Source organism: Castor canadensis, chromosome 11 (assembly GCF_047511655.1).
Source record: "Castor canadensis chromosome 11, mCasCan1.hap1v2, whole genome shotgun sequence".
Classification (NCBI taxonomy): domain Eukaryota; kingdom Metazoa; phylum Chordata; class Mammalia; order Rodentia; family Castoridae; genus Castor; species Castor canadensis.
The window spans coordinates 7,164,381-7,190,628 of record NC_133396.1 but is presented as its reverse complement, the minus strand read 5'-3'; the positions used below and the strand labels follow the sequence as shown (position 1 = coordinate 7,190,628).

The window sequence follows — 26,248 nt, the reverse complement described above, 5'->3', positions numbered from 1 at the left end:
CAGTGAGGGGGGGCGGCAATGACACAAAAGATATGTCACCAGAATCAGGGAGCGCTCTAACATCACGCAGAAAGCTGGGCTCTCTGGAGGGGGCGGAAAAGCAAGTTGGAGGCAATCCTGTTTTCCTGGGCCCTCCTGAGGCCAGGAATTGTTCCACTGTGCTCCCTGGGTGTGTAATCGTTGCTGTTGTCTGTTGTCACCAAGAATGGAGACTGCTGCATTTGACCTAGAATTTCTCACGCAAAATCGAATCTTCCAGCAGGCAGGGAACCAGAAGAAAAGCACCAGGGCGGGGGTCGGGCCTATCCACCTTGACCTAGATACTGGGTATATGCATAGGGCCTTGTTTGTTAGTGGCGGACTCTTCTGTAACACACCCTTCAGCTAAGCCAGGCGCTCCCCCTGTGACACCGGGCAGTCAGGGCACAGAGGCAACTCTTCTTCCACCCGTCTGCCTCTGGACAGTGGGTGCAAACTGCCCACACCAGAGGCACCGGTCACTGTAGCGATGCCCGCAGAAACACGAGGCTGCCAGCCGCGTCCTGGAGACCCAGGTAGACAGTCGTGGCCGGAGGGGCGGGGGCGGGGGCGGGGGCGGGGGCGGGAGCAGGGGCGGGGCGGACACAGAGGGCGGGGCGCAGGGGGCGGGGCGGGCGCAGGGGGCGGGGCGTCGCCGGCCGTGCCCTCAGGCCCCGCCTCCTGGTCAGTGCCCCTGCCACGGGCGCGTTGTTGGTTTCGGGTTGTCAGGCAGCCGCCGCGGCGGAGAGCGACCCGGCGACACCGCGGTGGGGCTGCTGCCTCTCGGCCATGCCTACTGTCGCGGCCTAAGCCCGTCCGCTCGCCGCAAGCATGAAGGAAAGCGGGGACTCAAAGGACCAGCAACTCATGGTGAGAGCCTCCTTCTCCCCTTTCCCCACGACACCCCCCCGCCGGAATCGGACTACCTCAAGCAGTCCCCAACACTGTCCACTAAAGGGACACCAAGTGTCCACTAAGAGGACATTCAAGGGACAGGGTCTGGGACTGTGCATAACAACTTTGCCCAAGTCCTAGAGAACAGGTGTCCAGAAGGTATTGTGGCCTCCTTCTGAGGCTGGAAATTTAGCCCAGCCTCAACCCTATTCCCCCAGGATCCTACTCCCCGGGGACCCCACCCCGAAGCCTGAGTAGCCTCTGGGGCACAACTCTTGGATCCAGGAAAGATCTGACCTATTGCCTGAGAAAGAAGGTGGGGGTCTCCTGGTGAACCAGAGGGACCCCAGCCTGGCAGTGGGTCTGAAAGAAAGGGACCTGGAGACCACCAATAGGAACAAGCCCAGGCAAGGGTGCGACAATGACTGGAAACTGGGCTCCAACACACAGTCCAAGTGAGATCTCTAAATACCTCAGAGAAGTGCTGGAAGAGACCTCAAAGATGCAGGGTGCCTGGGACAAATGTGGGGTTGGAGGGAGGTAGGGCAGGTAGAGACTGGAGATAGAAAGTCTTGTTTATCAGTGGTGCCAGACTGGAACAAAGAGCTGGGGAGAGTCAGTGACACCAAGGCTTCGTGAGGTTTAGGAGGGTGTATGGGGGTCTTCCTCTCCCCAGCCTCTACTTCTGAGACATGGGAATGGGCCTTTACAAACAACAGATGTCGGTGAGAAGACTGGAGGCTAGTGTTACCTGTTACCCCTGACACCCTATCTTCTGTAGGGTGCCTTACTTCTGCAACGGGAAGCCTCACCCTGAGCCCCCAGGCAAGCCCTGACTTTGGGAATGGGCTTTGAAAAGGTTTGCCTCATCAAAGCTCCAAGTGCTGCCGGGGAGGGCCCTCCCCTCCCCTCCCCAGATGGGGTCCCCTGAAGAGGCCCATAAAGATGATCTAACAGCCGTGCAGTGCCTCTGAAAGTGAAGTTAGGGTGCCTTAGTTCCACCCACATACCCACAGATGTGTCCCTTCGGATAGGCAGAAAAAACATTTTCCTCACCCACTCCACTCGTAGGGAGGCCCATGCACATAATGAAGATCCAGCATCTCTCACTGGCTAGTGAGTAGACAGAGGAGGGGCCCTTGGTGACTCTTTCCTGGGGTTGTTAAGATGTGGTCACAGGTCCTTAGGATGACGAGGTCCTAACTGCCCGGTCATACTGCAACCAGCCCACCATTTTCAGCTGCAGCATTCACAGTCATGGATAACCTGCTCCAGTGCCAAGTGCTCCAAGTTCAAACCCAAGGGAGCCATGGATGTTTAATTTGAGTGTGTTACTGATGCGACCTGAGTAGACAGTTCTCTCCCCGGGGGGATCTCCCCGAGGCACGGGCTCCTGGGGAGATTCATAGACTCAGACACAGCCCAGCACATTGTGAACCTACTGCCCTCTGAGCAGTGACCTGTTGGAGTTTTTCTTGGGACAAAGGAGCCTGGGATGGCTGGACACTGGAGAACCCAGGACCTTGCTTGGGGGAGGAATCCTGAGACCCTCTCATCCTTCCCTGCATGGCCTAGCCTGGCCCCTCCTTCTAACCACAGGGGTCTGGTCTCTCCCCCTACTCCAGGTGGCGCTCAGAGTCCGGCCCATCAGCGTGGCAGAGCTGGAGGAAGGAGCCACCCTCATTGCCCACAAAGTGGATGAGCAGGTATGAAGGGCCACCACAGTCAGGAGCTGCAGGGCAGAGGCCTGTTCAGATCTGTCTTGCAACTGCTGAGGGCAGAAAGGGATCTGTGGCTCATGGCACCATCCTCCTCTATTACCAACCCTGGGCTGTGCCATTGATGACATCACTGAGGAAACCAAGGGCTCTTCTCCTGAGAAGCCTTGCTAGATGGTCCAAGGAAAGCTGAGAGCTTCTGTAGCCTGGATGGGCCCTGGTCACTTATTTCCCAGGCATGGTTTGACTTTTCCATCCTAGTATGTCTGCTATCCATAGAGCACGTTCTTATATGGTCAGAGCTAAAGCTCACCTCCAGAATGATCAGATTTGGCAAAGTCTTTGTCTGCCTGCTCTCTTGGCCCTCATGTCACCATGATGGGGAAGGGCAGGGCACACGAGGTAATATTTACCAAGAACCTACAGCATGCTGGGGACTGTGCTAGGAGCCAGGGAACTATTGTGAACAGAAAAGAGCCTGTCCTCCCTCTGTTTCCTACAGTCCAGTGTGAGGAGACCCGGGCATTCATGAAAGAATTGAAACAAACAGCTGAGGGCTGCAAAAAAAAAGAAGGAAGGAAGGGAGGCAGGGAGAGAGGGAGGAAAGAAGGAAGGAAGGGAGGAAGGAAGGAAGGAAGGAAGGAAACTGCCAGGAGAGTAAATAAGGGGGTTGACCTAGTCCTGGAGGTGGGGGAGCATTCCCTTAAGAGATAGTGCTTGAGCTGGGCATGGTGGTGCACACCCGTAATCCTAGCACTAGGGAGGCTGAGGCAGGAGATTGCAGGTTTGAAGCCAACCTGTCCTCTTGGGGAAGGAGGGGAGTGGCAGAAGATATTGCTTGAGCTGAAATGAGGGTTAAAGAAAAGGTAATAATTAGGAGTGTGCTCAAGGGGAGAAATTGCCACCAGAGAGACTCGAATGTGCCTGCCCTGTGGTGAGAGGGATTGTAGTACAACTGCATAACTGAGAAAGAGCAGAGTGACTCAAGCAGGAGAGGGAGGGGGGCCAAGAGGTGTGAGAGGAGACCGGAGATGTGGGCAGGGCCAAACCACACTCTGCAGACATGGCAAGGATGTTTGTTTGTGTGGGGAATTGAAGACTCAGGTGCTGTGGTTGTCACAGTCACAGTGGTAAGGGCAGCAGGGACAGGTTTGGTGGCCAAGTGATATGAGAGGCTGTCAGTGACCCCTTCCCTCTGCTCTGTGGTTGCTGCTGCTGCTGCTGGCTTCTCCCGAGTACCAGGAGTCATTGGAGTGGTGGAGTGGGCTGGTAAGTTGGAGAGGTCAGAGTGCCGCCCTGTGCTGCAGAGAAAAGTTCATGGATACCTGCTGCACCGGGGCCAGGTCCCTCAGACTGGACTTGGGAAGCCCAAGAGTCACACCTCAAAGCAAAGCCTCCAAACCCCAGGAGGGCATGACCCCCACACCTCTTCCTCCAACCATGGCAGTACAGCTGCAGGCACAGTGGAGCCCTGGTACCTGTCCCTGATTCACTTCCCTCTCCATTTTTCCTCAAAGTCCTTGGGGCAAGCGGGGATGGCTGGGGAGACCAAGGCCAAGGCCAGCTGGAACAGAGTGAATGCCTGTAAATAGAACAGTAGCACAGTGTGGGTCTGACATTTGCCAGCTGTGTGGCCTTGGTGTGTGTGTGGGAGGGGGTGGGTGTCTGCTTGCTCCAAGGAGCCTCAGTTCTGCACTCTGAGTGGGGACAGCAGTAATAGTGCCATTTCTAGAGGGTATTTGCTGGATAAAGGATTTACATGACTCCCCAGTGCCTGGCACACTGGGACAACATCCTTGATGTGAGTCACTGTCTGTTAGAGACAGAGTCCCTAGGGCTGCTGGACTGGCCGTCCAGCCCTTAAGAACCAAGAACTCAGGAGGAGAAGGAGAAGGTTCCTTCCAGCCAAGCTCCCTGTTTGTCTGACTTGTCCTCAAGGATATCGGGTCCTTGGAGCTGGGACAATGATGTCTCTTGGAGGCTCCTGGCTCCCAGCCAGCATGGTGGCCGGTAAATGTTAACTGATAGGAGTACTCCCTGTCCAGGGAATAGCCCCCTTGTGTGCCAGCTCGGCAAACACTGGCTCCTTTCTGTCTCTGCAGGGCAGGGGAGGCCTCCCTCCAGGTCCAGCCTAGTCCAGCCCAGCTAAACCTCCACCAGACCCCAGCTGGGCAATTCCAGCAGGCCTGCCCCTTCAACAGCAGAGAGACACAGAGCCTGCTGTCTGAGCAGTGTGGGCACAGGGTTCTCTATGCTGACGCTTCAGGCTTCTGTCTCCAGCTCCTTCTGTTCCCATCTGGTTCAAAGATGGGTTTGTCTTGGGGGCCTGGCCTCACCATTCTTACTACAGTTTGAGAAGCTGAGAACCTCCTAAAGCCAGTTGTCCCCCTGACAAACCCACACAACTAGGAGGTTAAGACGCATGAATCTATCCCATCACTGGAGGCCATAGGTAGGAGGATTGCAGTCAGAGACTGGCCCTGGGCCAAAATGCCAGACCCTACCTGAAAAATAACCTAAAAAAAGCAAAAATGGCTGGGAGCTTGGGTCAAGTGGCAGTGTGTTTGCCTGAGTAATCATGAGGCCCTGAATTTAAACCCCACTACCACCATAAAAAAAAAGACACAATCCAAGGATGATCAATTTCCCTTGCCTCCCACTCTGATCAGCCAGTAATGGCAGAGTTCATCCTCAGCCCTGGACCAGAGGGAGGCTTGGGGCTCCAGTCTTGGGTCAGCTGTACTGATGAGGCCACAGCCAGCTGGCTCTCTCCTTCCTCCCAAGGCCTGAGGCCCAGTGGTGAGACAGTGGGGTGAATTTGTTACCCAGGACAACATGGCTGAGTGTTTCTTTCCAGCCCTGCCTCCTCTAAAGAGGTCCACTTGGGCTGTCCACCTGCTTTGTGAGAGGGCCCACCTCTACCAAGCCTGTGGCATTTGCTTCCTTGCTATGGCTGTCATGGCCGGTGGGGACTGGCCTGTCTGGGGGCTCCCCAAACCAGCTTCCTCTGGTCTTGGATCTGGACCGTGTCTCTTGCCTACCGCCTTCCCTTGGGGATGGGTGGGTTACTTTCCTCTGCTGGAGCCATCTGAGGGCAGGGGAGGGGGTGAAGTGGAAGGGGTACCTGTGGCACAGCCCAGAGCTCCCTCCTGAAGGCTCAGCCCCCTTGGTGGCCAGCAGGAAGTGGGCACTGCCGTGGCCTACCTGCCAGTGGGTCCTGAGTGGAGAGAGGTGGAAGAAGACTGAGTCACCACTGGCTGGGGCTGCTGTGAGGCCCCTATCAGCCTTACTTAGAGCTAGGCACCATTTTCCTGGGGCTATCAGGAGCCCCATTTTCCATGGGCTTGGCAGAGGCAGGCCCTCCCACAGGCAAAGTGTCCTGAAGGGCAAGAGGCCAGGGTGCCAGAATTCTGGGAAGTTGGATCTAGGGTTTGGATTTGTTCAGGTGTCTGGTAGGCCTGGGGTTCCCAGCCCTGGTTCTGTGTAGCAGTAATCATCATGCCTGAGTTAGAGGGTCCTTCTTGGAGGACTCTGTATGCACAGTGGGTGACACCCTCCTGCCACCTGCTAGGGGTTATCTAGCAGTTTATCTCAAGGGCTGGACATGAGATGCTTCGGGTCCCAAGGTTAAGTAAAACCCTGAGGCCTCCTCCCTCCCACATCCTGTGTCTGAGTTCTCAGTTTTTCCCTTCAGGGCCACCAAACCACGATGTGTTCCTGGAAGAGTGTACTGGGAGCTCATGCTTCTGTTTGGGGTGGGACTGAACCCTGAATCTGTACCTGGCCAGGAGGCCAAGGGGTGGAAGGGAGCTCTGGAGGGTGTTCCAGGCTGGGGATAAGAGGCTCCTGCCATCTTTCTCCATCCACTTCCTCACCAGTGCCCACACATCTGACCCTTCCAGGCTGTGTTTATCTGTAGGATTTAAGTCAACAGACAATGTACATAATCCCATAATTAGCATTTATCTTCTTGCAGCCCAACTGCCACACTCTGCTCCTGGGGGCCTGCAGAGCCAGGCAGAGGCCCTCCTGGGGGTCCAGCCTCTTGGCTGGAGGGATAAAGGAGAAAGAAAGCAAAGCAGGAGGGTCTGCAGCTTGTGATGTGGGGACAGAGCTGGGCTTCAAATAGAACAAAGACTCTATAACTGTGGTTCAGAGATCCAGAGGGCCCAGCTCCACTGGCTAGGTGCCCTCACATGAGGCTCTTATGGAAGTTAAGAAACGTATAAAGTGACAGATGCCAAGGGCCGCTGGGGGCAGCTGCATTTAACCCACTTGTTCGTGTGGGGTACAGTGGGTTGAGGATCTCCCCTGCTTACTAACCATCTGGAGGCTTCTTGGCTCTGTTGTCCCCAAGAGCTGAGCATAGTAGAAAATGACCAAGAGAGGATGCAAGGATTCTTTACCTCACCCCTTAAGCAATCCCCCAGCCCTTTCCCTTCCCAGCCCAGGCAGGCATTCAATTACTTTCATCTCTATACCATCCACTCTTGCCATTTAATGTAATTGCATCATAACAACATGTGGTTCTTTCTGTCCTGGCTTCTTTTCCTTACTGTAATGTTTTTGAGGTTCATCTGTATTATAACTTACATCAGAACTCCATTCCTTTTCATGGCTAAATATGACATGGAATATTTTGTTTATCTGCTGATGGGCATTTGGGTTGTTTCTACTTTTGGGCTATTATGCATAATGCAAGGATACAAGAATTCTTACACTTAGCAATTAAAGGAACAAAGAGAGGGTGCTTGTTAAAAATGCAGCTTGGTGGGTGATTCCAAATGTATGAATCTGGGTGGTACCCGGCAATCTAGGATTCACAAGCACCACTGCCTGGGGGACTGTGATAAAGGCATCTGCAGACCCTTGGAAAGACACCACCTGAGACCATCTTCTATGTCATGCCTCCCTTCATCCAGAGCCTTGGGGTCCTCAGAGTTTTGTGGCTCTGTCCCAAGTAACCAGCTGGGCCTGATGACTTTATAAGCTCAGCAGGCTCTATTCTGGCCTTCTGTGTCCAACCTAAAGGCTGACAGAACCCAGGGATACCTTTCCTGAATGAAAGTCTCCTTTATCAAGGATTCACAGGTTGGTACCTGTATAAGTAGAAAGATGACCAGCAATAAATTCTCCTTCTTAAACAAACAAACCCCAAAAGCAGCCTTACAAAGGTGATAGCCACCTGGAGTCAAGGTTTGGTTTGGTTTTGCCATGTTTTGTTTTCACCTGTGAGAAAAAAAGGGCTGTGAGCCTCACCCCCTGGACTGGAGGTGAAGCCAGAGGCAGCCTGAGGCCTCCTGGGTTAGCTGGGGATGCTGGTGTGGCTTCCTTTCTCTTGGCTACAGCCCTGTTGGTCCTCCCTGATCTCAAACTGGGCCAAACTCAAGACCAGGGAAGTAATGCTTTTGATTCAAGGTCACATAGCAGTGTTGCCTGAGTCCCATTTGTGGTACACTCCCCTCCCTCAGAAGGTGGAGAAGGTTCTATGTCAATGATTTTCATCCAGGGGCCATTTTGCCCTTGAGGAGACATTTACCAGTGGTCACAGCTGGGGGAAAAGTGTCCCTGCCATCTAGTAGCTAGAACATTCTGCAATACACAGGATGACACCACAATAAAGAAATAATAGTTCCAAGATTGAAAAACCCTGGTCCAAGTTCAGCCATTGGAAGGCCAGAAAGAATCCTGATAAAACTGCATAGCTGATCAAAGAACCTACCACTTATTCCTGCCCAGGGGGATGAGCACCCAGCATGCTTTGTGTGAAGTATTTCTGATCCAGAAAAGGCTAGGAGAGAGCTTGGTCCCTGATGGGGACACAGCTCAGGCCCAAGGGCTGCCCAAGGCCCTGCTTCTCTGTAGGATCTTGGGCTTCCAGGCCCAAAGCCTTCCAGTGGGTCTAGAGATCCAGCTCACACATTCATTGAACAAAAGCAGGGCTGAGACACAGGGCATGGAGAGGGAAGCCATGCACAGCAGGCCCTTTATTGAGTTAGAGGCCTGGGGCCACCATGCAGGTGTATGGGTGTATGCCAGGCAGGCACATGCAGACTTTCACAAATGAGGAAACCTCCAGCAAGCAGATCCGTGAGCTGCCCACTGTCTCTCTCCTGGCCCTGTCTCCCATTCTCTGGCAAACACTGAAAACCCCTGGCCACCAGCATAGGAATGAACTATAGGAGTGCCCATGCTGCACCTGCCTCCCCATGGCATGGAAGCCCACCTTGGTGGCACATTAATTTACAAGGCAACTGTAACAATGTGCCATACACTGGGTGGCTTGAGCAACCAAAGTTTATTATCTCACAGTCTTAGCAGCCTGAAGTCTGAAATCAGGGTGGTGGCAGAGCAATCTGGGCCAGGCCTTTTTTCTGGGATGTAACTGCTTTCTCATCTCTCCATGTCAATTTCTGCCTATGTGTGTCTGTGCCCAGATTTCTTTTCCTTCCTTCCTTCCTTCCTTCCTTCCTTCCTTCCTTCCTTCCTTCCTTCCTTCCTTCCTTCCTTCCTTCCTTCCTTCCTTCCTTCCTTCCTTCCTTTCCTTTCTTTATTTTTGGTGGGACTGGAGTTTGAAGTCAGGGCTTTGCACTTACAAAGCAGATCCTCTACCACTTCAGCTACACCTCCAGTCATTTTGTTCTGGTTGTTTTTGGAGAAGGGGATCTCGTGTATTATTTGCCCGGGCTGATCTCAAACCTTGATTCTTCCCATCGCAGGCTCTCAAGTAGCTAGGATTACAGGCATGAGCCACTGTACCCAACAGATTTCCCCTTTCTTTAAAGATGCTAGTCATACTGGCTTAAGAGCCCACCCTATCCCATTATGGACCTCACCCTAACTTAGCCAATTACATCCACAGCTACTGTATTTACCAATACACAGTCTAAGATCATAGTCTAAGGTCCTGGGGTTAGGACTTCAATATTAGAATGTGAAATGGATGGGGGAGCACACCTATTAATAACCCTTAATAAGACAGTGAGGCAGCTGTCTGCCCATGCTCTCGCTTGGAGAGGCAGAGGTGGGTGAGCTGTGGTGAGCAGCTAAGTCTGGAACCTAATTGCTTTGAATCTAATGGGCTGTGTAGTTTGCAGTGCAGTGTTTGGGTAAATTACTTATCCAATGTGAGTTTTCATCCACAATTCAGCCAGAAGAATCAGAGAGCCTACCTACAAGTTGTCAGAAGAAATGAGAAAGTGCATGCCAAGCCCTTAGTGCAGTGCCGGGTGCACCCACAGCTCCCCATCAAAGGCAGCTTTACTCAGCAAGTGTACACTGGGCTTAGGCCATGGACCAGCCAGGGATGGGGACCTCGGATGATATGCAGGAGGTTCCCAGAGTAGGGCTGGTATGTGTTCATAGGGGGACCCAGGCAGGGGGCACAGTGTGCTCACCTTGGTGGATACACATGAGCTTTGGGGTCTGCACTGCAGAGATGCCGGCAGAGGGGATGGAAGGTAAAACTCCAAGCTGCCTTTCCAACTCTGTGTTCCTCCCATGAGACTTCAGCAATCCCAGCTGAGAAACACCAACCATCTGCCTCTCACCTCTTACACTTTTCTCTAGAATATTCTCCCCCTTCACCTCTCTCCGCTACCTCCTGCTCATCCTTTAAGACACAATGCCACTGCCACCTCTTCAAGGAAGCCTTCCAATCGGTCCTATTCTTTCTTCTATGTGCCAGCACTCACCCTGTTATTAAAATGAGCTGGTAATGTCAGGTGGCAGGACACCTGGTCTCACTTTTCTGTCATCCTGGGACCTTGCTTAATGCTTGGCATGTAGAAGGTGCTCCATAAATGAGTTGGACTGGTGTTGACTGCCCCAGGCTGGTCTGCTTGGCAGCACTTAGAGACCCCCACCCTGGCTAGCTCAGCTCTGGTACACCTGGTCAAGGGGCACAAGGACTCCATTGTGCACTTGAGTGAACAAGAATGAGGGTGAAGCTTTGGACAGCAGAGCCCAGACAAAGCCTTCTTTAAGCTGGGTCATGGCGGTGGTACTGACAGTGCACTGATGCCAGAGCATTCATATACCAAAGGAACCAGATGCCTAGGTGAACTTGGCAGTGGCTGGAGGTCATGTGAAGGTCATCAGTGGGGTATGGAAGACAGTGCATGCTGCTCACTCTCCCCAGCACTGAAGGTCACTTTGGGGGCCCTGTCCATGTCTATAGGAGCACTGGACCTGAGGCAAGAGCTGGTACAGCTGGTGGGGCTCCTGTTGCCTCCCAGGTGACCCATGCCAGGGGACCCAGAGCCAGGGTTTATCTTCAGCTAGGTCTGAAACTTGAGAAGGGCTCAAGCAGCTGGCATCCTGCGTGAGAGACCAGCTCCTAGAAGAGACTTAGGAGGGCATTGGGACTGAGGCCCTGAGGATGTGGCCAGTGTCTGGGGACAGGTGGTCCCTCGGGTAACAGTGCAGGCCCAGATGCTTTGCACTTACTTAGCTCCTCAGGTCACCAGTCTTTGACCAGCTGGGAGGGGCCTTCTTTCCCTGCACAAAGCTGCTGCCCAGCCTGCCTGGAGCCCCCCCCTTCTAGATGGCTTCCCTAGAATCCCTAATAAGACTTTTGCCTCGGCAGGCACCGGTGGCTCAAGCCTGTAACCCTAGCTACTTGGGAGGCTGAGATTGGGAGGGTTGAGCTGTTCAAGGCCAGTCAGGGCAAATGGTTTGTGAGAGCCCCAACTCCAAAATAACCAGAGAGAAACTGACCAAAGGTGTGGCTCAAGCAGAAGAGAGCATGCTTTGTAAGCAGGAAACCCAGAGTTCAAACCCCAATCCCACCCCCCATGCACACATCAAAAAGGTGTTTGCTTCCTGGGATGTCAGTTCCCCTCCCTTCACCCTGGAGCAGCACAGAAGGGGCTGTGCCAGCTACCTGAGGGCTGAGCCAGTTTGGGTGCAATAAGCATATATGTGTACCTGCTCCAGGTGCCAGGGAGAGAAGGGGAGGGGTGGATCCCAGGACAGACATAGAATGTGGAGGGCACTCTGCTGGGAGTACCAAGGTCATTTCCTTCTGGGTCTCCTAAATCCTTAGGCTTGACATGGGGTCCCAGACGGACCCACTTCAGATCTCCTAGATCCTCCCTAAGTTCAGTTGTGCTTCCAGACTGGCTGCCTGCCACCATCAGCCTCCTCTGCCCCCTCCATATGCCTTGTCTGTTCACAGACTGGCTCTTTGAGACTATCACCAGCCCTGGTCTCCTGCTGATCCAGGAAGAGAGCACAGCCGCCATCTCTGCCCCCTTGGGGCAGCCCTATAAATAGCCCATCTCCCTCAATGCCTTACGCTCTGTTAGGACTCAGTTTACCTACTTGTACAGTATTTTATTGCTCAAGGCCAAATGAGCACCCAGGGATAATGTGAACAGTGCATCTGTCAGATCAAGCTCTTCTGTTTCTTATCAATATGACACTGGCTGGCAGTAATCACGAATTAAAGGACTCAGTAAGATTGGCTGTTGTTAGTATGCACGGGGAGTGAAGCCCTCCTACCTACCCACCCCCCCCAACAGCCCCATTCCTCTTTGCCCCCTCCCCTTCTATAGTAGAGGAGGGGACTGGGAGGTGCCCATGCTGGCTGAGGTCACCATCTGGTCCTCCGCCCAGCTCTGCTGGCCCTGGGGAACAGGCCTTGCTTCATTAGGAGGGGAGCACTGGGCGCTGATTTCCCCTGGCTGTCTGGCTGAGCGAAGGCCCCAGGGAGCCCAGGCACTCCTGGTACAGAGCAGCACTTAGAGGGGGCAGCAGGGCAGGGCTTGAAAGGAGCAGATGACCTTCTCCATGACAAGGTTGGAATCACCACTCTTAATTTTTAGATAGCCTTTTCCCATTTTTACCATTCTAGATTTGGTGGCAGACTCATGGGTGCAGGGACCAGGTGACCTCCTTCCCACTTCACAGATCCTTAAAGGAAGACCCATGAGCATTTATTCTGTCACATGCATTGTCTCCAGGCCAGGCTGGGAGATCACACAGCAGTCCCTCCCCTCACACAGGGGAGGAGACTCTCCCGTCATGGAGGGGTGAGTCAGGGCAGGGTTTCAGGGCTACACAACCTCCACAGAGCTTCCCTAATGAGAGGCAGGACTGGGGTGCAGTGTCTGCCTGATCCTCCTCTCTTGTCCTCTGCTGTGCCTGCTCTGCTTGTCCCACATGCCCCCGACCTCCAGCCCATCCACGAGTCTGGGAGTGTCATCGGTTGTATCCAGCAGCCTGGCACTGACTCTCCCACCCTTCCCTAAGACGGGACTCCCGGTAAGAATCCAGCCTCTCCCTCTGCATTTCTGCACAGAGCCTAAGACAAGGCTCAGCACACTGGGGGCCTGGGCAGAGTGGAGTAGGCTCAGAGATTGTTCTGGAAAGTAGGTCTCTTAGACTTGCAACCTTCTGTTCTTTAACACGTGTGCACGTGCACACTGACTGAGAGAGAGAGCAACTGCCCCTACCTGAGCCCCAGCAGGCATTGGGCAACTGTGCCCTGCTCCTAGCTCCAGCTCAGTGCTCTGCAGCCTCTCCTTCCACCCCTAGCTCAGGCTCAGAACTGCAGATCATCCCTAGTCCCCTCTCAGATGCAGGTGGGCAGTCCCCAAGCCCAGCCACTTTCTTCCTGCCTGCCACCCAGTTTCCAATGGTTCTGTGCCCTGTCCTGGGAGGGCCAGAAGCTCCCAGGTGGGTTGGGAGCCCATCTCGGAGGGGTGAGTCAGAGCAGGGCTTCAGGCTACATGACAGCACAGATGCAGTTAAGTCTGTAAGCTTTAAGCCCTGACTCCTCACTGGCTAGTGTGACATGGGGCGAATACCCCTCTGGACCCTAAGCTCTTCATCTGTCAGGTGGGAGTAGCCATTGCTTTACTGCCTAGTGCTACTGTGCGATGAAGAGGCAGTATGGGTCGAGTGGGCAAACCAGGTCCTGTTTTGAAAGCCAGCCATGTTGCTGCTTCTCCTTCCATAGTGGCTGCATGAGGATGGCACTGCAGTTAGGGAAAGAATCCCTAGGGGATCTGGGACTTGCTGTACTTTGGGGTGCTCTCTGCTCCCTTGGGATGGTGCCAGCCTCTTGGGCAGTCACTGGTCACCAAGGAGGCTTCCTTTCTGGGCATCCTAGGCCAAGCATCCAGATAGTACACTCGGAGAGTGGACAGGGGCAGAAATGCAGCCACGGCTCTGGGGACCTTGGGTGAATGTAGCCTCCCCTTGGGGGCCTTTGCAGATGGTGGTTCTCATGGACCCGATGGAGGACCCTGATGACATCCTGCGGGCAAACCGCTCCCGGGAGAAGTCCTACCTGTTCGACGTGGCTTTTGACTTCACTGCCACCCAGGTGAGGAAGGGCCTAGGCCTGGAGCCACGCAGGAGCCTCTTTCCAGCTTTGCCCCACTTGGGAGGGGCCTTCAGGGGACCCTGCCCTGCACCATCACCTTTCCTCTACCACTTGCTCAAGGATCCACTTTCTGGAGCTTTCCCTAATCATGAAAGTATACATGTCTCTGCATGACTGCACACCTATACACCTGCATGGCATATACCTACCTATGTACCTGCATGGCTGCACACCTGTACAGTTACATCGTGTATACTTACCTGTGTCCTCTGCAGGGACATGCTTGAGTTAGCATTTACATACCACCCTGCACAGGGTGGCACATGGAACGTTCAATGGTTGACCCACATGGGAGCTAGGGGAGGAGAGAGCCAAAGCCCATCTGTTGTGGGGAGGGTGAGGGGAGGGGGTGGGCAGGTGGAGAACAGTCACTGGGAAGCCGACACCCTCCTAGGGACTCTATGTCACCATCTTTAAGATGTTCCCAGGAACAGATGCTCCTCCAGGAGCCAGCTGTGGAGGGAGGTATCTCAGGTGTCCTGAGCTCTTGTGCAAGCTGGTGTCCCCCTGAGGGGTGTAAGCAGAGACATCTCCTCCTCCACTTCCTACCCCCTCTTCTATCTGACATTCCCAGGGAGACAGACAGGGTCTGCCTCCTGCCCCTGACAGGTCTCCTCTTCCCTGCAGGAGATGGTATATCAGGCCACCACCAAGAGCCTCATTGAAGGTGTCATATCAGGCTACAATGCCACTGTCTTTGCCTATGGTCCTACAGGTGAGGGGAAAACCCAGACTGTGTGTGAGGACTGGTATGTCCCTGTTGTCCTACCTTCTTGAGAACCAAGCCCCCCTTCATCCTCCACGGACCAGTTAATCTGGCCCCCGCTGGGGCAGGGGTCAAGGATAGGGCTGATTCAAACCTCACCTAAGGGCCTTCCAGCCCAAGACCCCCATCCCCAGGCAGGGTCATCATCTTCCTGCCCCCTCCACTTCCCTGGCCATCTGGGAGGGCCCAGCCTTTCAGACAGGGTCACCAGACGCCTCTGCCCAGCAAGGCATCATCCCAGGTCCCCACTTTGATCACTACCATCCTGCTCTGCTCAGGCTGTGGGAAAACCTACACCATGCTGGGCACTGACCATGAACCTGGCATCTATGTTCGCACCCTCGACGACCTCTTCCGTGCCATTGAAGAGACCAGCAATGACATGGAATATGAGGTGTCCATGTCCTACCTGGAGGTGAGGCCCCACCACCAGTCTTGGCTAAGAGGTGCATGGGATGGGGCTGGTCCACCTTCCTAGAGCTGATCACAGCAGTTTCCTTGGGTACTCGTCACAGCTGCTCTTTCACACGACAGCCCCACCTTACAAAATCTGAGGCTCAAAGAGGTTAGATGACTTAGAGCAATAACATACAGTAAGCAGGGAGCAGGGATTTGAACTCAGGACCCCATGGCTCGAAAGACAAGACTTATCTCTTATACCACAATCCACAGCAGCCTTGTCAGCAAGCACAGAGCTCCACTGCCCTCCCAGACACTCTGGTGTATCCATTCCTTAAGCAGTTCAATCTACCCTGAAGGCACAGAGGCCCGTGGGCTGACTTCCATCTGGCTTCCTCTGGGAGCTGATAATCTCCTGGGTGACAGCTTAGAAAAGGTAGCGAGGGGAGCTGCCAGCAGCTGCCTGCCAGCAGGTGTTAAATCAGCCAGCAAGCCTTGCCTTGTAGGTGTTGGAAAGGACCCAGGACAAGTAGCCTGATGGTTGCCTAGAAATGAGCAGGGCTCCCTCATCTGACCGGGTGTCCCTGCCCTTGGTCCATGCCCCATGTCTGCAGATCAAGTCCTGCTTGGTTCTGAAGCCTCCTACAGCATTGGCTGTGGGGTCCCATGCTTCCCTGTGGGTGCTGAAGCCCCCAACCTCACCATGGAAAGGCAGAGTGCTTTCCCCAGCAGGCTTCTCTCAGAGGGGACTGGGCACATAAAGCTGGAGCTTCTGGCCCTCTTCTCGTTCAGAAGAATGAGGGACTGGTACTTACCTAAGCCCCCTGCCCTTAGACTCGCTTTCCCCTTCCCTTCCCCACCCATCCTATCAGATCTACAATGAGATGATCCGAGACCTGCTGAACCCCGCCCTGGGGTACCTGGAGCTGAGGGAGGACTCCAAAGGGGTGATTCAGGTGGCCGGAATCACCGAGGTCTCCACCATCAATGCCAAGGAGGCAAGTCTTATGTGACCAGGCCTAGGTTGTAGGGATGACACAGGAGGGAGGGCAAGATGGGGCAGCTGTGTGCCCAGCTGGGTCTGGGGCTGGGATGGACACAGACAGTCCCAAGTGGAAGCAAGAAGGGAATTCACATCTGCCATCATGCCCCAACTTCTCTGCCCTGCACAGTGACCAGGCCACGTAGCCTCTCCGTGTACACAGAGTCCCGAGACTCAGCACACTGAGGCCAGCCCACCCCTGACTCTCAGAGGCAGGACCTCTTCCTCCAGGCCCGGGGCTCTTTCTGCAAGACACCTCTATGGGTCCTCAAAAACCGCCTCCTTCCCTCCCAGATCATGCAGCTGCTAATGAAGGGGAACCGGCAGAGGACCCAGGAGCCCACGGCCGCCAACCAGACATCGTCCCGCTCCCACGCTGTGCTCCAGGTGGCCGTGCGCCAGCGCAGCCGGGTCAAAAATATCCTACAGGACGTGCGGCAGGGCCGACTCTTCCTGATTGACCTGGCTGGCTCTGAGCGCGCCTCCCAGGTGAGGCTGGCTCTGGAGGAAGGGATGTAGGGCTGTCCCCAAGGGAAACAGCAGAGACAATGTCCCCCAGGTGAGGCTGGCTGTGGAGGACAGGATGGAGGGCTGTCCCCATGGGAAACAGAGCAGAGAACCAGGTGAGGCTGGCTCTCAGGGACTGGGAGAGAAGCTATCTGGGTGGGGGCTGCTCCCCAGGGGCTGGGGGGAAGATATTCCAGGGAGGTGGGAGGAGGAGTGGGGCCCTCAGGTGAGGGACTGAGGAATATTCCAGAGGAGGAGATTCTTCAGGCCCAGGCATCCTGAAGAACCAAAGGGGAGGGAAGGGCAAAGAAGACAATGAATGGGCCCAGATGAGAAGTCTCACAGCAGGGAGACAAGCCCGGAGAAGGCCCAGCCAGTCACATCAAGGACAGAGGAAGTTCCCTGTTACCTGTTTCTTGAAGCATCTTTGTCCTCAGCACTTAGCCTGCTAGCCTGGCTCTGTGGCCCTGGGTAGCACCACCCTGCAGATGCAGGCCCGGCCCACCTCAACAGGCAAGCTCAGAGTGCACTGTCACCTGAGTGAGGGCGCTGGGTAACGGCACTGTGTTAGCGCTGGAGCAAATGAAAGGGGGAAGGATTTTGACCAAAGAATGAGCAGGGTTTGTGTTTGAGCATGTGAGATCGGGTTCAAATAGGGAGGAGTTCCAGAAAAGCCCCCAGGCCACCCTGAAGGGGCCATGGTACATAGCCTGGGAGAAAAGAGTGCGCCCTCCAGTGACTGGAGCCAGCTGGTGTCACCAGGAGGGGCAGAGATGGTTCTCCTTGTCCTTGATACCATCCTGCAGGCCAAAAGGAGAGGAACCTGCTTTCCGCACCATGTGTGCACACAAGCTCTTACACGCATACGCACTCAGATATGTGCTCTGGTCCGCCCTACTCACGTACACTCACATGTTCACACGCTGTCCCACACTCCTGTGCACACACGCACACACATGTACCCATTCCCTTACACACTCGCGTCCCTCCTTGCCCTGTGATGCTTTTGGTGCCCTCTGGGACCTGTGGTCACACTGATGGCCTGGGATGCTGACTTGTGGACCACTTGCCCCCTCCCCTGTCCCTCAGGATGCTGGGTGACAAGCCCAGCCACTGCTATGATGCCTCCCTAGGGAACAAAGAGCCAGCCTCGCCCAGTCTTCCTCCCGAGCCCTCAGCCCGTCCCTCTTGTTCACAGGCCTTCCTGTACTCTTACCTTCTCAAAGGCCCACAGGTACCCTTGGGAGGAAGGTGGGATCAGACTGTCTGACATCCTGCTCTCCCTACTTGTTGAGGGCCCTGGGAAGAGGCTGGAGTCTATAACCAGGATCACCAGGTTGTTGGTGGGTGGCTGAAGTGGAGCCCCACCCCTACCCCAGAATGCCACAGTTCTGCCCTCTGCTCAACCCCCAGACACAGAACCGTGGGCAGCGTATGAAGGAAGGAGCCCACATCAACCGCTCCCTGCTGGCCCTGGGCAACTGTATCAACGCTCTGAGCGACAAGGGCAGCAACAAGTATATCAACTATCGTGATAGCAAGCTCACCCGGCTCCTCAAGGTACCAGTGCAGCCAGGCCCCAAGATCAAATAAAGACAAATACAAGGCACCCAGCTCCATTTGAATTTCAGATGGACAAAAAAGTTTGTTTTGTATGAGTCTGTCCCATACAACACTTGGGACATACTTAAACTAAAACCATTCTTTGTTTATGTGAAATCCAGAGGTAACTGAGTGTCCTGTATTTCATCTGGCAGCCCTAACCAGGGAGGGGATGGAGCTGTGCTGAAGCCTCTTGTAGGGCGGTGGGTCTGAGGGAACCAAGAGCCATCTGGATTTGGGGGCTTCAGTGGACAGTCAGTCCCAGGCTGCTGGAGGCCCTCACCCCTGTGCAGGGCTACCCTGGGCCTCAACATGCAGCCACATCACTTTGTGCCCACTCCTGGCTGGGCTCTGGGTCCAGGGCTTTGCCCCATGAGTCTAATCTTGCCTGTGGCTTGGTGAGTTAGGGTGAGCTATGCAGATGAGGAAACTGAGGCACAGAGAAGTTAAGGGATTTTCCAGAGGGTGCATGCTAGTCAGGGCTAAATAGGATTCCAGCAGAGGTCTGTGGTTTTACATAGTATTTCTGTCAGCCTGTCCATCATGACTGACCTACAAGGTGGGAGGGGGGAGAAGGGAGCAGGTGCAAAGTGACTGTCACCTTCCAAGGTGGGGAATCTGAGGATTAGAGGTGAAGCTTTTGGTCTCACAGCTGGTAATGACTGGCCTGGGGTTCCTTCCTCCCCTGCTGTTTATACCCTGTAGTGCTCAGCATGCAAGTCGTGTGTGTGAGTTTGTGAGTGTGTGGATGTGTGTGAGTGAATGTGTGGGTGTGAGAGTGTGAGTGTGAGGGAGTGTGTATGTGTGTGAGTGAATGTGTGAGAGTGTGTGTGTGAGAGTGTGTGTGTGTGTGTGTGTGTGTGTGTGTGTGTGTGTGTAGAAGGGGGCGTGCAGGGACAGAAGGTGCACAGGGTGGGTGTTGTGAACAGCCCAGCAGAAGGGGCTCTGGGGCAGGCAGTCCCTGGCTGGCCACATCCCTGTCCCCTCTCTCCAGGACTCTCTGGGGGGGAACAGCCGAACTGTGATGATTGCCCACATCAGTCCAGCAAGCACCGCCTTTGAGGAGTCCCGGAACACCCTGACCTATGCTGGCCGGGCCAAGAATATTAAGACGAGGGTGAGGCCCCCTGGACTGCCCCCCACCACAGGCACATCCCTCCAGACCAAGATTCTAGCCTCTGGGTTGATCCGTGCCACCCACTGCACCCTCTCCAAAGCCAGCCACCACTGCACTGGCCTTGTTCCTCAGTCCAATGTCACCCCAGCTCTTTCTCTGCACCTCCAGCTCCGCTTATCTACCCAGAAACCCTAGGCTTCCAAGGGCCCACTTCCTCTTCTCACTTCATCTACCTTCCCTTCCTCTTCAGAGGTGCATTCAGACCTCTGCATGTTCACAGCACCTCAGCATATTAGGACCAGGGGTGGCCCTTACTGAGGCCCCACGCTGAGCTCTCTCACGCATTCTCTCATTCCATCTCAAAATCAGGCAGGTGTTAAAACTGCCCCATGATACAGTTTAGGACAGTGAGGCTTAAGGACGCTGAGTGACTGGTCATTGATGGGACAGAGCCTGGAGCCGGCTTCCAAGTCTTGTTCTCAGCTCTCTGGTGAACACTGGGACCCTGCCATCTGTGGGTGTGGCAGGGCCATGGCTAAAGCAAGGTGCCATGCAGCAGTGAACGTCCTTTCCACACCTGCCATGCCCTGGGTGCTTGAAGTTGTAGCTGTCAGAACTCTTAAATAGTTCGTTGATAGTTCAGAATGTTGGTAATAGCTGGTCAATGATACCAGCAGCAGTTGCTGAGTCTGGGAAGGAAGGGGCAAGTAGGAGTGGGCTGTCTGTGTGGACAGAGAGAGAGCTGGATAGTTCCTCGATTGGAGCAGGACATTCATGTGGGGGCAGGGAGTAAAAACAAAATCAGAGATCGTGGTGGGCCTTCAACACCAGGTAAAGAACTAGGGTATTCCCCTCAGGCAGTAGGGAGCCACTGAAGGTTAATGAGCAGAAGTAGCACTTTAGGATTATAATCTAGACGCGTGTAGACATGTCAGGAGGGAGGCTTGGATACCAGGAGGCTATTGCTGTCATCCAGAATGACTGGAAGAGGCAGAGGGGAGAAAGAAAAGAAGCCCCTGCAGGGAGGCCTCAGTAAGTGTATGAGGCAGGCCCAGCTCCTGAGGTGACTGGACCCTTTGCTCTCATCTGTGGTCTCTGCAGGTGAAGCAGAACCTGCTCAACGTCTCCTACCACATCGCCCAGTACACAAGCATCATCGCTGACTTGCGGGGAGAGATCCAGCGACTCAAGTGCAAGATTGACCAACAGGCCGGGCGGGGCCAGGCCCATGGTCGGCTGGAGCCGGGTGACATACGCCACATCCAAGGTGTGTGCGTGGGCCCGTGGGTCTGGTCATGGGAGTCCATCTCTGACAGCCTCTCCCAGCTATCTCAAATTGCACTGGGGACAAGTAGTGCTGACCCTGGGTGGCTCTTCCTGGGCGGGGGGCCTTGGGCTTAGTCACTCAACTTCTCTGAGTCTTCCAGCCTTCCCCTGTGAGGTGGGACCGGGCTCTCTGGGTCAGAGAGTTGGAGATTAGGGGGACCACATGAGTGGGAGTCATCCAACCTTTGGCTGTGTAGGACCTCACACCGGGGGCTGCACATAGGACTGGGACGGGGCGGGGCGGGAGGGAGTGGAGGGACATGGCTGGCACCACCAGAAGGGGTGCCATTCCCTCTGGGACTTGGGTGTTTACCATGATGGGTTTCCAACAAATGCTGATGAAACAGGGATACTTTTGGCTGAAGTCCTGTTCATACTGAGGAGCTGAATCACCTTTGAGCTGCAACGCAAAGCAGCACTGTGGGAGTGGGGTGTGGGAGAAGGAGGTCTTTCTACAGGAAGTGGTTGACCAGGAAGTGGGAGCCATGGTTTGGGAAAAGAAAACAGAGAGAGGGCCCCAGGTGGGCCTGAGCCCACCCCCTCTGACCACCCTCCCACCTCTGTAGCTGAAGTGCAGCTGCACAGCGGGCAGGGCGAGCAGGCTGAGATGGGGCAGCTACGGGAGCAGCTCATCAGTGCCTTCCAAGAGCAGATGGACGTGCGCAGGCGTCTGCTGGAGCTGGAGAACCATGCTATGGAGGTCCAGATCGATACTTCCCGCCACCTGCTCACCATCGCTGGGTATGCACTTCTGCCCCATGACCCTCTGGGTGGGACCCCCAGGCTGGGACAGTGGAGCTGAGAGCCAAGGGCCACACACTGCCCTGCCCTGTGGCCTGAATCCCCTGGCTTTCGTGGGGGGGCTGCGACAGCTGGGAGCACGAGAAGTCCAGGCGGACCCTCAAATGGCGGGAGGAACAAAGGAAGGAATCCTACACCAAGGATGACAGTGAGAAGGATTCAGACACAGGTGATGACCAGCCAGACATCCTGGAGCCACCAGAGGTAGCCACAGCCCGGGAGAGTATTGCTGCCCTAGTGGGTGAACAGAAGAAGCTGCGAAAGGAGAAGGTATCCAGGGTTTGGGGAGGGGCAGGCAGGTGGGTCTGACAGGAGGCAGAGGGTCTGGGAGCTCAGACCACAAATCCTGGATGACTTTGCTAAATTCTTTCACCTCTGTGTTCTTTCCTCATCTATAAAATGGGAGCAGGAGCCAATATAATAATTAGGGGGTCTCGGATTATAGATCTTTACCTATTGTGCTGGGGCTTACCCCAGCACGAGTAGGGGTGCCTCACGGCATCATGAGCCCTGAGGACATCACAGGGCTAGGGTTGAGCAGATATCCACTGGAGCTGGCTCCAGAGGTGGGTGGTGTTCAAGGCAACAAGAAAGTGAACACAGAGGGGCCGCTTCGGAGCAGCCCCTGGTTGCAAGGCCCAAGATACAGCTTTGAAGATTGGCCTTGCCTTGGAGCGCCAGCTGGATGCCCAGAGGCCAGGGGCTGGAGAGGTGAGGCCAGGCTGGGCAGGTGGGCGCTGCCTGGCGCTGATGCCGTGCTCATCGGCAGCTGGCGCTGGAGCAGCGCTGCCGGGAGCTGCGCTCGCGGGGCCGGCGCCTGGAGGAGACGCTGCCGCGGCGCATCGGCTCCGAGGAGCAGCGCGAGGTGCTCAGCCTGCTGTGCCGCGTGCACGAGCTGGAGGTGGAGAACACCGAGATGCAGTCACACGCGCTACTCCGCGACGGCGCGTTGCGCCACCGCCGAGAGGCCGTGCGCCGCCTGGAGCAGCACCGCAGCCTCTGTGATGAGATCATCCAGGGCCAGCGGCAGATCATTGACGGTAGAATCCTCGCCCCGGGTGTCTGAGCCATTCGCGGAGGGTCCGCGGGCCAGCGCTGAGTCCTACCCCTCCTCCAGCAGATTACAACCTGGCTGTCCCCCAGCACCTGGAGGAGCTCTATGAAGTGTATCTGCGGGAGCTGGAGGAGGGCAGCTTGGAACGGGCCGCCATCATGGACCGCGTGGCCTCCAGGGCCCTGCAGGTGGGCGTGTGCGCATGTGCTGAGAGGGACGCCGTCAAGGCAATGCCTGCGCGCGTAGCTGTCATGGGGATCTGACCAAACTGCCTGCCATCATTCCAGGCTTACATTCTTTGTTACCCAGCCCTAAACCTTACCAAGCCTAAGTAAGGTCCCCCATCCTTGGGCATTCCTTTCTGGCACTTGTCCCCACTCAAGGTCCAAGGGTCAGGGTTGGTCATCTAAAATGGCCCCTAGCCAGTTCATTGGTGCACATCTGTAGTCCCAGCACTTGGGAGGCTGAGGCAGAAGGATTACAAGTTTAAGGCCAACTGGACAACTTATTGAGATCTTGTTTTAAATAAATGGATAAATAAATAAATAAATGCCAAGAGAAAATAGCCCCAGTCCATGTCACCCTGTGTACCTTACCTTTGTCATCTTGTGCTATTAACATGGTCCAGGACCAAGTCTTCTGATTGCCCGCCCCTGCTCTCCCCTCCCCAGGACAGTTCTTTGCCCAAAATTACCCCAACAGGAACCACACTGACCCCAGAGTCAGACCTGGAGAGCATAAAAATGCTGAGCTCTGAAGCCCAGCGCCCACAGAACAGCATCTTCCCACCCCTCGGCATGGTGAGGTAAGGCACTTCCTCCAAGCCACTTGTTGTGCCCTGTTCCTGGAATGCCAACCCAGATAAGGGCTCAGTGGGGAGGATGTGGCACAGGTGTGGACCCAGGACTCCTAGGTTCTCACTGTGCTCCCCACGAACCAGCAGCTTCTTCTTGTGGGGGTGGGAGTGGGGCAGGACCTCAGTTCTACCAACCTGGTCAACAACTGCTCCATCCTCCTCTGCCAACCTCAGTGTGTTCAAGGCCAGTTCCCGGGCCTGGCAGACGAAGGGCTCCTCCATGCCCACCCCACCTCTGATCCAGGTCAGCAGCCTAGTGGCCCAGGAGGTGAGCTCTGGGTACCTGCTGGCTCTGCTGCTGGGAGTGAGGGGAGGGGGGACAGGGGCTGGGGGACATCCAGCAGTCGGAGTGGAGTCATTCCAAAATGGTCACCTGAGGCCCCCCTGCCTCTGCTGAGTGGGGCATGTGAGCCCTTCCCAACCCCTTCACCTTTAGGGCCTGGGCAGCCAGATCAACTCTTCTCCGGACAGCAGTGAGAATCTATCAGAGATTCCTTTGTCTTGCAAAGGTGCGTGTGCCCCCATCTGCCTTGCAAGCCCTGGCCTGCTCAGATCACCCCACCCAAAGTCCTTTCCTGCTCTGCTCTATGAAATGTACCCATGCATTGATTGGGTGGGTGACTTCTGTTCTATAGCGACACCAGTACCCCAAGAGAGCTAGCCACCTGCTCAAGGACCCAGAGAGAAATGGGGATGCAATCAGAAATTAGAATGGGGTCACCTGCTAGCAATCATGAGGCCCCGAGTTCAAACCCCAGCACCCCCCCACACACACACACACAAAGAATGGGGTCACCTGGCACTGAAGGTCATGCCCCCTTTCCCACTGAGTAATAACTGTAATAGTGAGTACTAATTGAATCCCTCCCTGGCCCCTGGATAAGGCGGCTAGACCCATTGTCTCAATTAATCCTCACAATAACCCTAAGGGGTTAGTTTTACCAGTTTACAGATGAAAGTAAGACTCAGAGTGTGCCCTACATTTCTTAAAAAGCAAGTGAGGGTGCTAGGAATAAAGGCCAGGCATCCTGGCTCCAGCTCACTTCTGCCATGGCAGAGGAGGCATGTTGGGAAGTGGCCTTGACTCCAGGATGGGCGCTCCTGTGTCCACTATAGAGAGGAAGGAGATCCTGACTGGTACCAAGTGCATCTTGGTGAAGGCTGCCCGTCGGCGCTCCCGGGCCATGGGCACGGAGAGGCGCCACCTGCTGGCACCTGCTACAGAGCGCAGCAGCCTATCCCTGCACTCACTGAGTGAAGCAGATGATACAACGCCACCAGGCCCGTTGGCCTGCAAGAGGCCACCCAGCCCAACACTGCAACATGCTGCCAGTGAGGACAACCTGTCCAGCAGCACGGGCGAGGCCCCATCCCAGAGGATTAGGCATCGAGGTGATGGCCCTGGGCTCTGGCTGTATGGCCAGAAGAAAAACCCAGGCAAAAAGAGGGAGGAGTCACTAGAGGCGAAGAGGAAGAAGCGGAGGTCCCGGTCCTTCGAGGTCACAGGGCAAGGGGTGAGGCACTGGGCAGGGAAAGGTGCTGGACACCTTTTGGGTGGAGGCTTGAGATCCAAGTTGTTCCAGAAGCCCCAGGACACCCCCAGCCCTGCACTACACCCAGAGGCTCCACCCTCCGCAATGCCTGTGTCCCCAGGCTGACAACTCGAGCTTCAGCAGAGCCCTGTAGCCGAGTCCTGCACAGCTCTCAGCCCCAACTCACTGTTCTCCAACCACACAGCTCTCTCACCTCAAGACACACCTCCTGGGACCCCGTCCCTCAGAGGGCATCTCGAACCACAAAAAGCCAGCATGTGGGCACCCAGCTCTTGGGAGCAGGCATCCAGGAAAGGTCACTGTGCCTTTGACCAAAGTCAAACTCTCTCCAAGTCAGAACACAGGTCAGTACCAGCAAGGGGGAGGGGAGGCCTTGGCCAACCCAGGGAGGAGACCAGCCAAGCTGCTCACCCCTCACTGCAAGCATAATTTTCCAGGACTATTCATGGGATTGGGTACTCGAGTGAGTTCAAGGTCTGAGTGATAGGAGAGGGGATGGGAGGCAATACTGATCCTGGCTGTTCCCCTGTTGCAGGCCCCAGGGACCACTCACCCCTTGCTGTTGCCCCCAACCCAGCTGGTGTTTCCCGAAGAGCTGCTCGTGGGACCAACCTGCCCTATGGCTCAAGCACCTGTGGCAAGGATGGACGCTTCCAGCATAACTGAGGGGCCCTGCTGAAACCAGCTATTCTACCCAAAGACTGAATGGGGTGTAGCAGGGAATGGGGGATGGAGGCTGGACAGATGGGGGTCCTGTGAGAGCAGAAGTTTAAAAAGCCATGACTCCTGAGACCCAGAAGCTGTGGGGGTGCCTGCCCAACCCTTCCACACATTCAGTGCCACAGGGAAGACAGATGAATCCAAGACTCATGGCAGAGGTGCTGGGCTTCCTGTTTTCCCAGTCCCAGACAGAACACTTTTGCCAAAACTCTGCACAGACCTGTGTCCCATCTCAGCTTGGCTTTGGGGAAGAGTTGCTGTTACTGGGATGGGGCTCCTGGGCCCACACCTGGGGCAAGTATACCTGGGTAGGTGGAGAAGGGGCTAACAGGTTGGGAGTTGGGGAGGGAATCTAGTTTTGTTACTTAGCAGTGGCCTTTTCACCTTTGTTTTTAACAATAAAGTCCCATTTGGGTTTTGATGGTTGTGTTGGAAACTAGACCTTGTCTAGGGTATCTATGACTAAGATTCACCCAGCTCCCT

The 26,248-nt window shown here is 55.2% G+C and overlaps 1 protein-coding gene across 2 annotated transcripts; it reads left to right on the top strand.

Annotated features, from left to right (window-relative positions):
- The first annotated feature begins 708 nt into the window (after window positions 1–708).
- Window positions 709–26,186, top strand: Kif19 (kinesin family member 19). Of its 2 annotated transcripts, none has more exons than XM_074045211.1 (20): window positions 709–888; window positions 2,538–2,618; window positions 13,852–13,962; window positions 14,650–14,737; window positions 15,067–15,203; window positions 16,060–16,185; window positions 16,524–16,718; window positions 18,150–18,296; window positions 19,333–19,455; window positions 20,557–20,722; window positions 21,348–21,522; window positions 21,654–21,852; window positions 22,352–22,622; window positions 22,703–22,824; window positions 23,308–23,441; window positions 23,667–23,760; window positions 23,929–24,001; window positions 24,609–25,006; window positions 25,230–25,389; window positions 25,623–26,186. In XM_074045211.1, exons 1-20 carry the CDS (start codon window positions 850–852, stop codon window positions 25,709–25,711), a joined length of 2,928 nt encoding a protein of 975 aa, XP_073901312.1. In that variant the 5' UTR covers window positions 709–849; the 3' UTR covers window positions 25,712–26,186. The 2 variants fall into 2 exon arrangements, with proteins under 2 accessions (XP_073901312.1, XP_073901311.1); XM_074045210.1 differs by having other exon boundaries at window positions 25,581–26,186.
- Window positions 26,187–26,248: the final 62 nt, after the last annotated feature.

Excerpts from the sequence above, each read along its gene's own strand:
- Kif19 (XM_074045210.1), top strand. The coding sequence starts at position 850 with ATGAAGGAAAGCGGGGACTCAAAGGACCAGCAACTCATG. Across the intron at positions 2,619-13,851 it reads CCCACAAAGTGGATGAGCAG|ATGGTGGTTCTCATGGACCC; the intron begins GTATGAAGGGCC and ends GGGCCTTTGCAG. Across the intron at positions 21,853-22,351 it reads AGAAGCTGCGAAAGGAGAAG|CTGGCGCTGGAGCAGCGCTG; the intron begins GTATCCAGGGTT and ends GCTCATCGGCAG.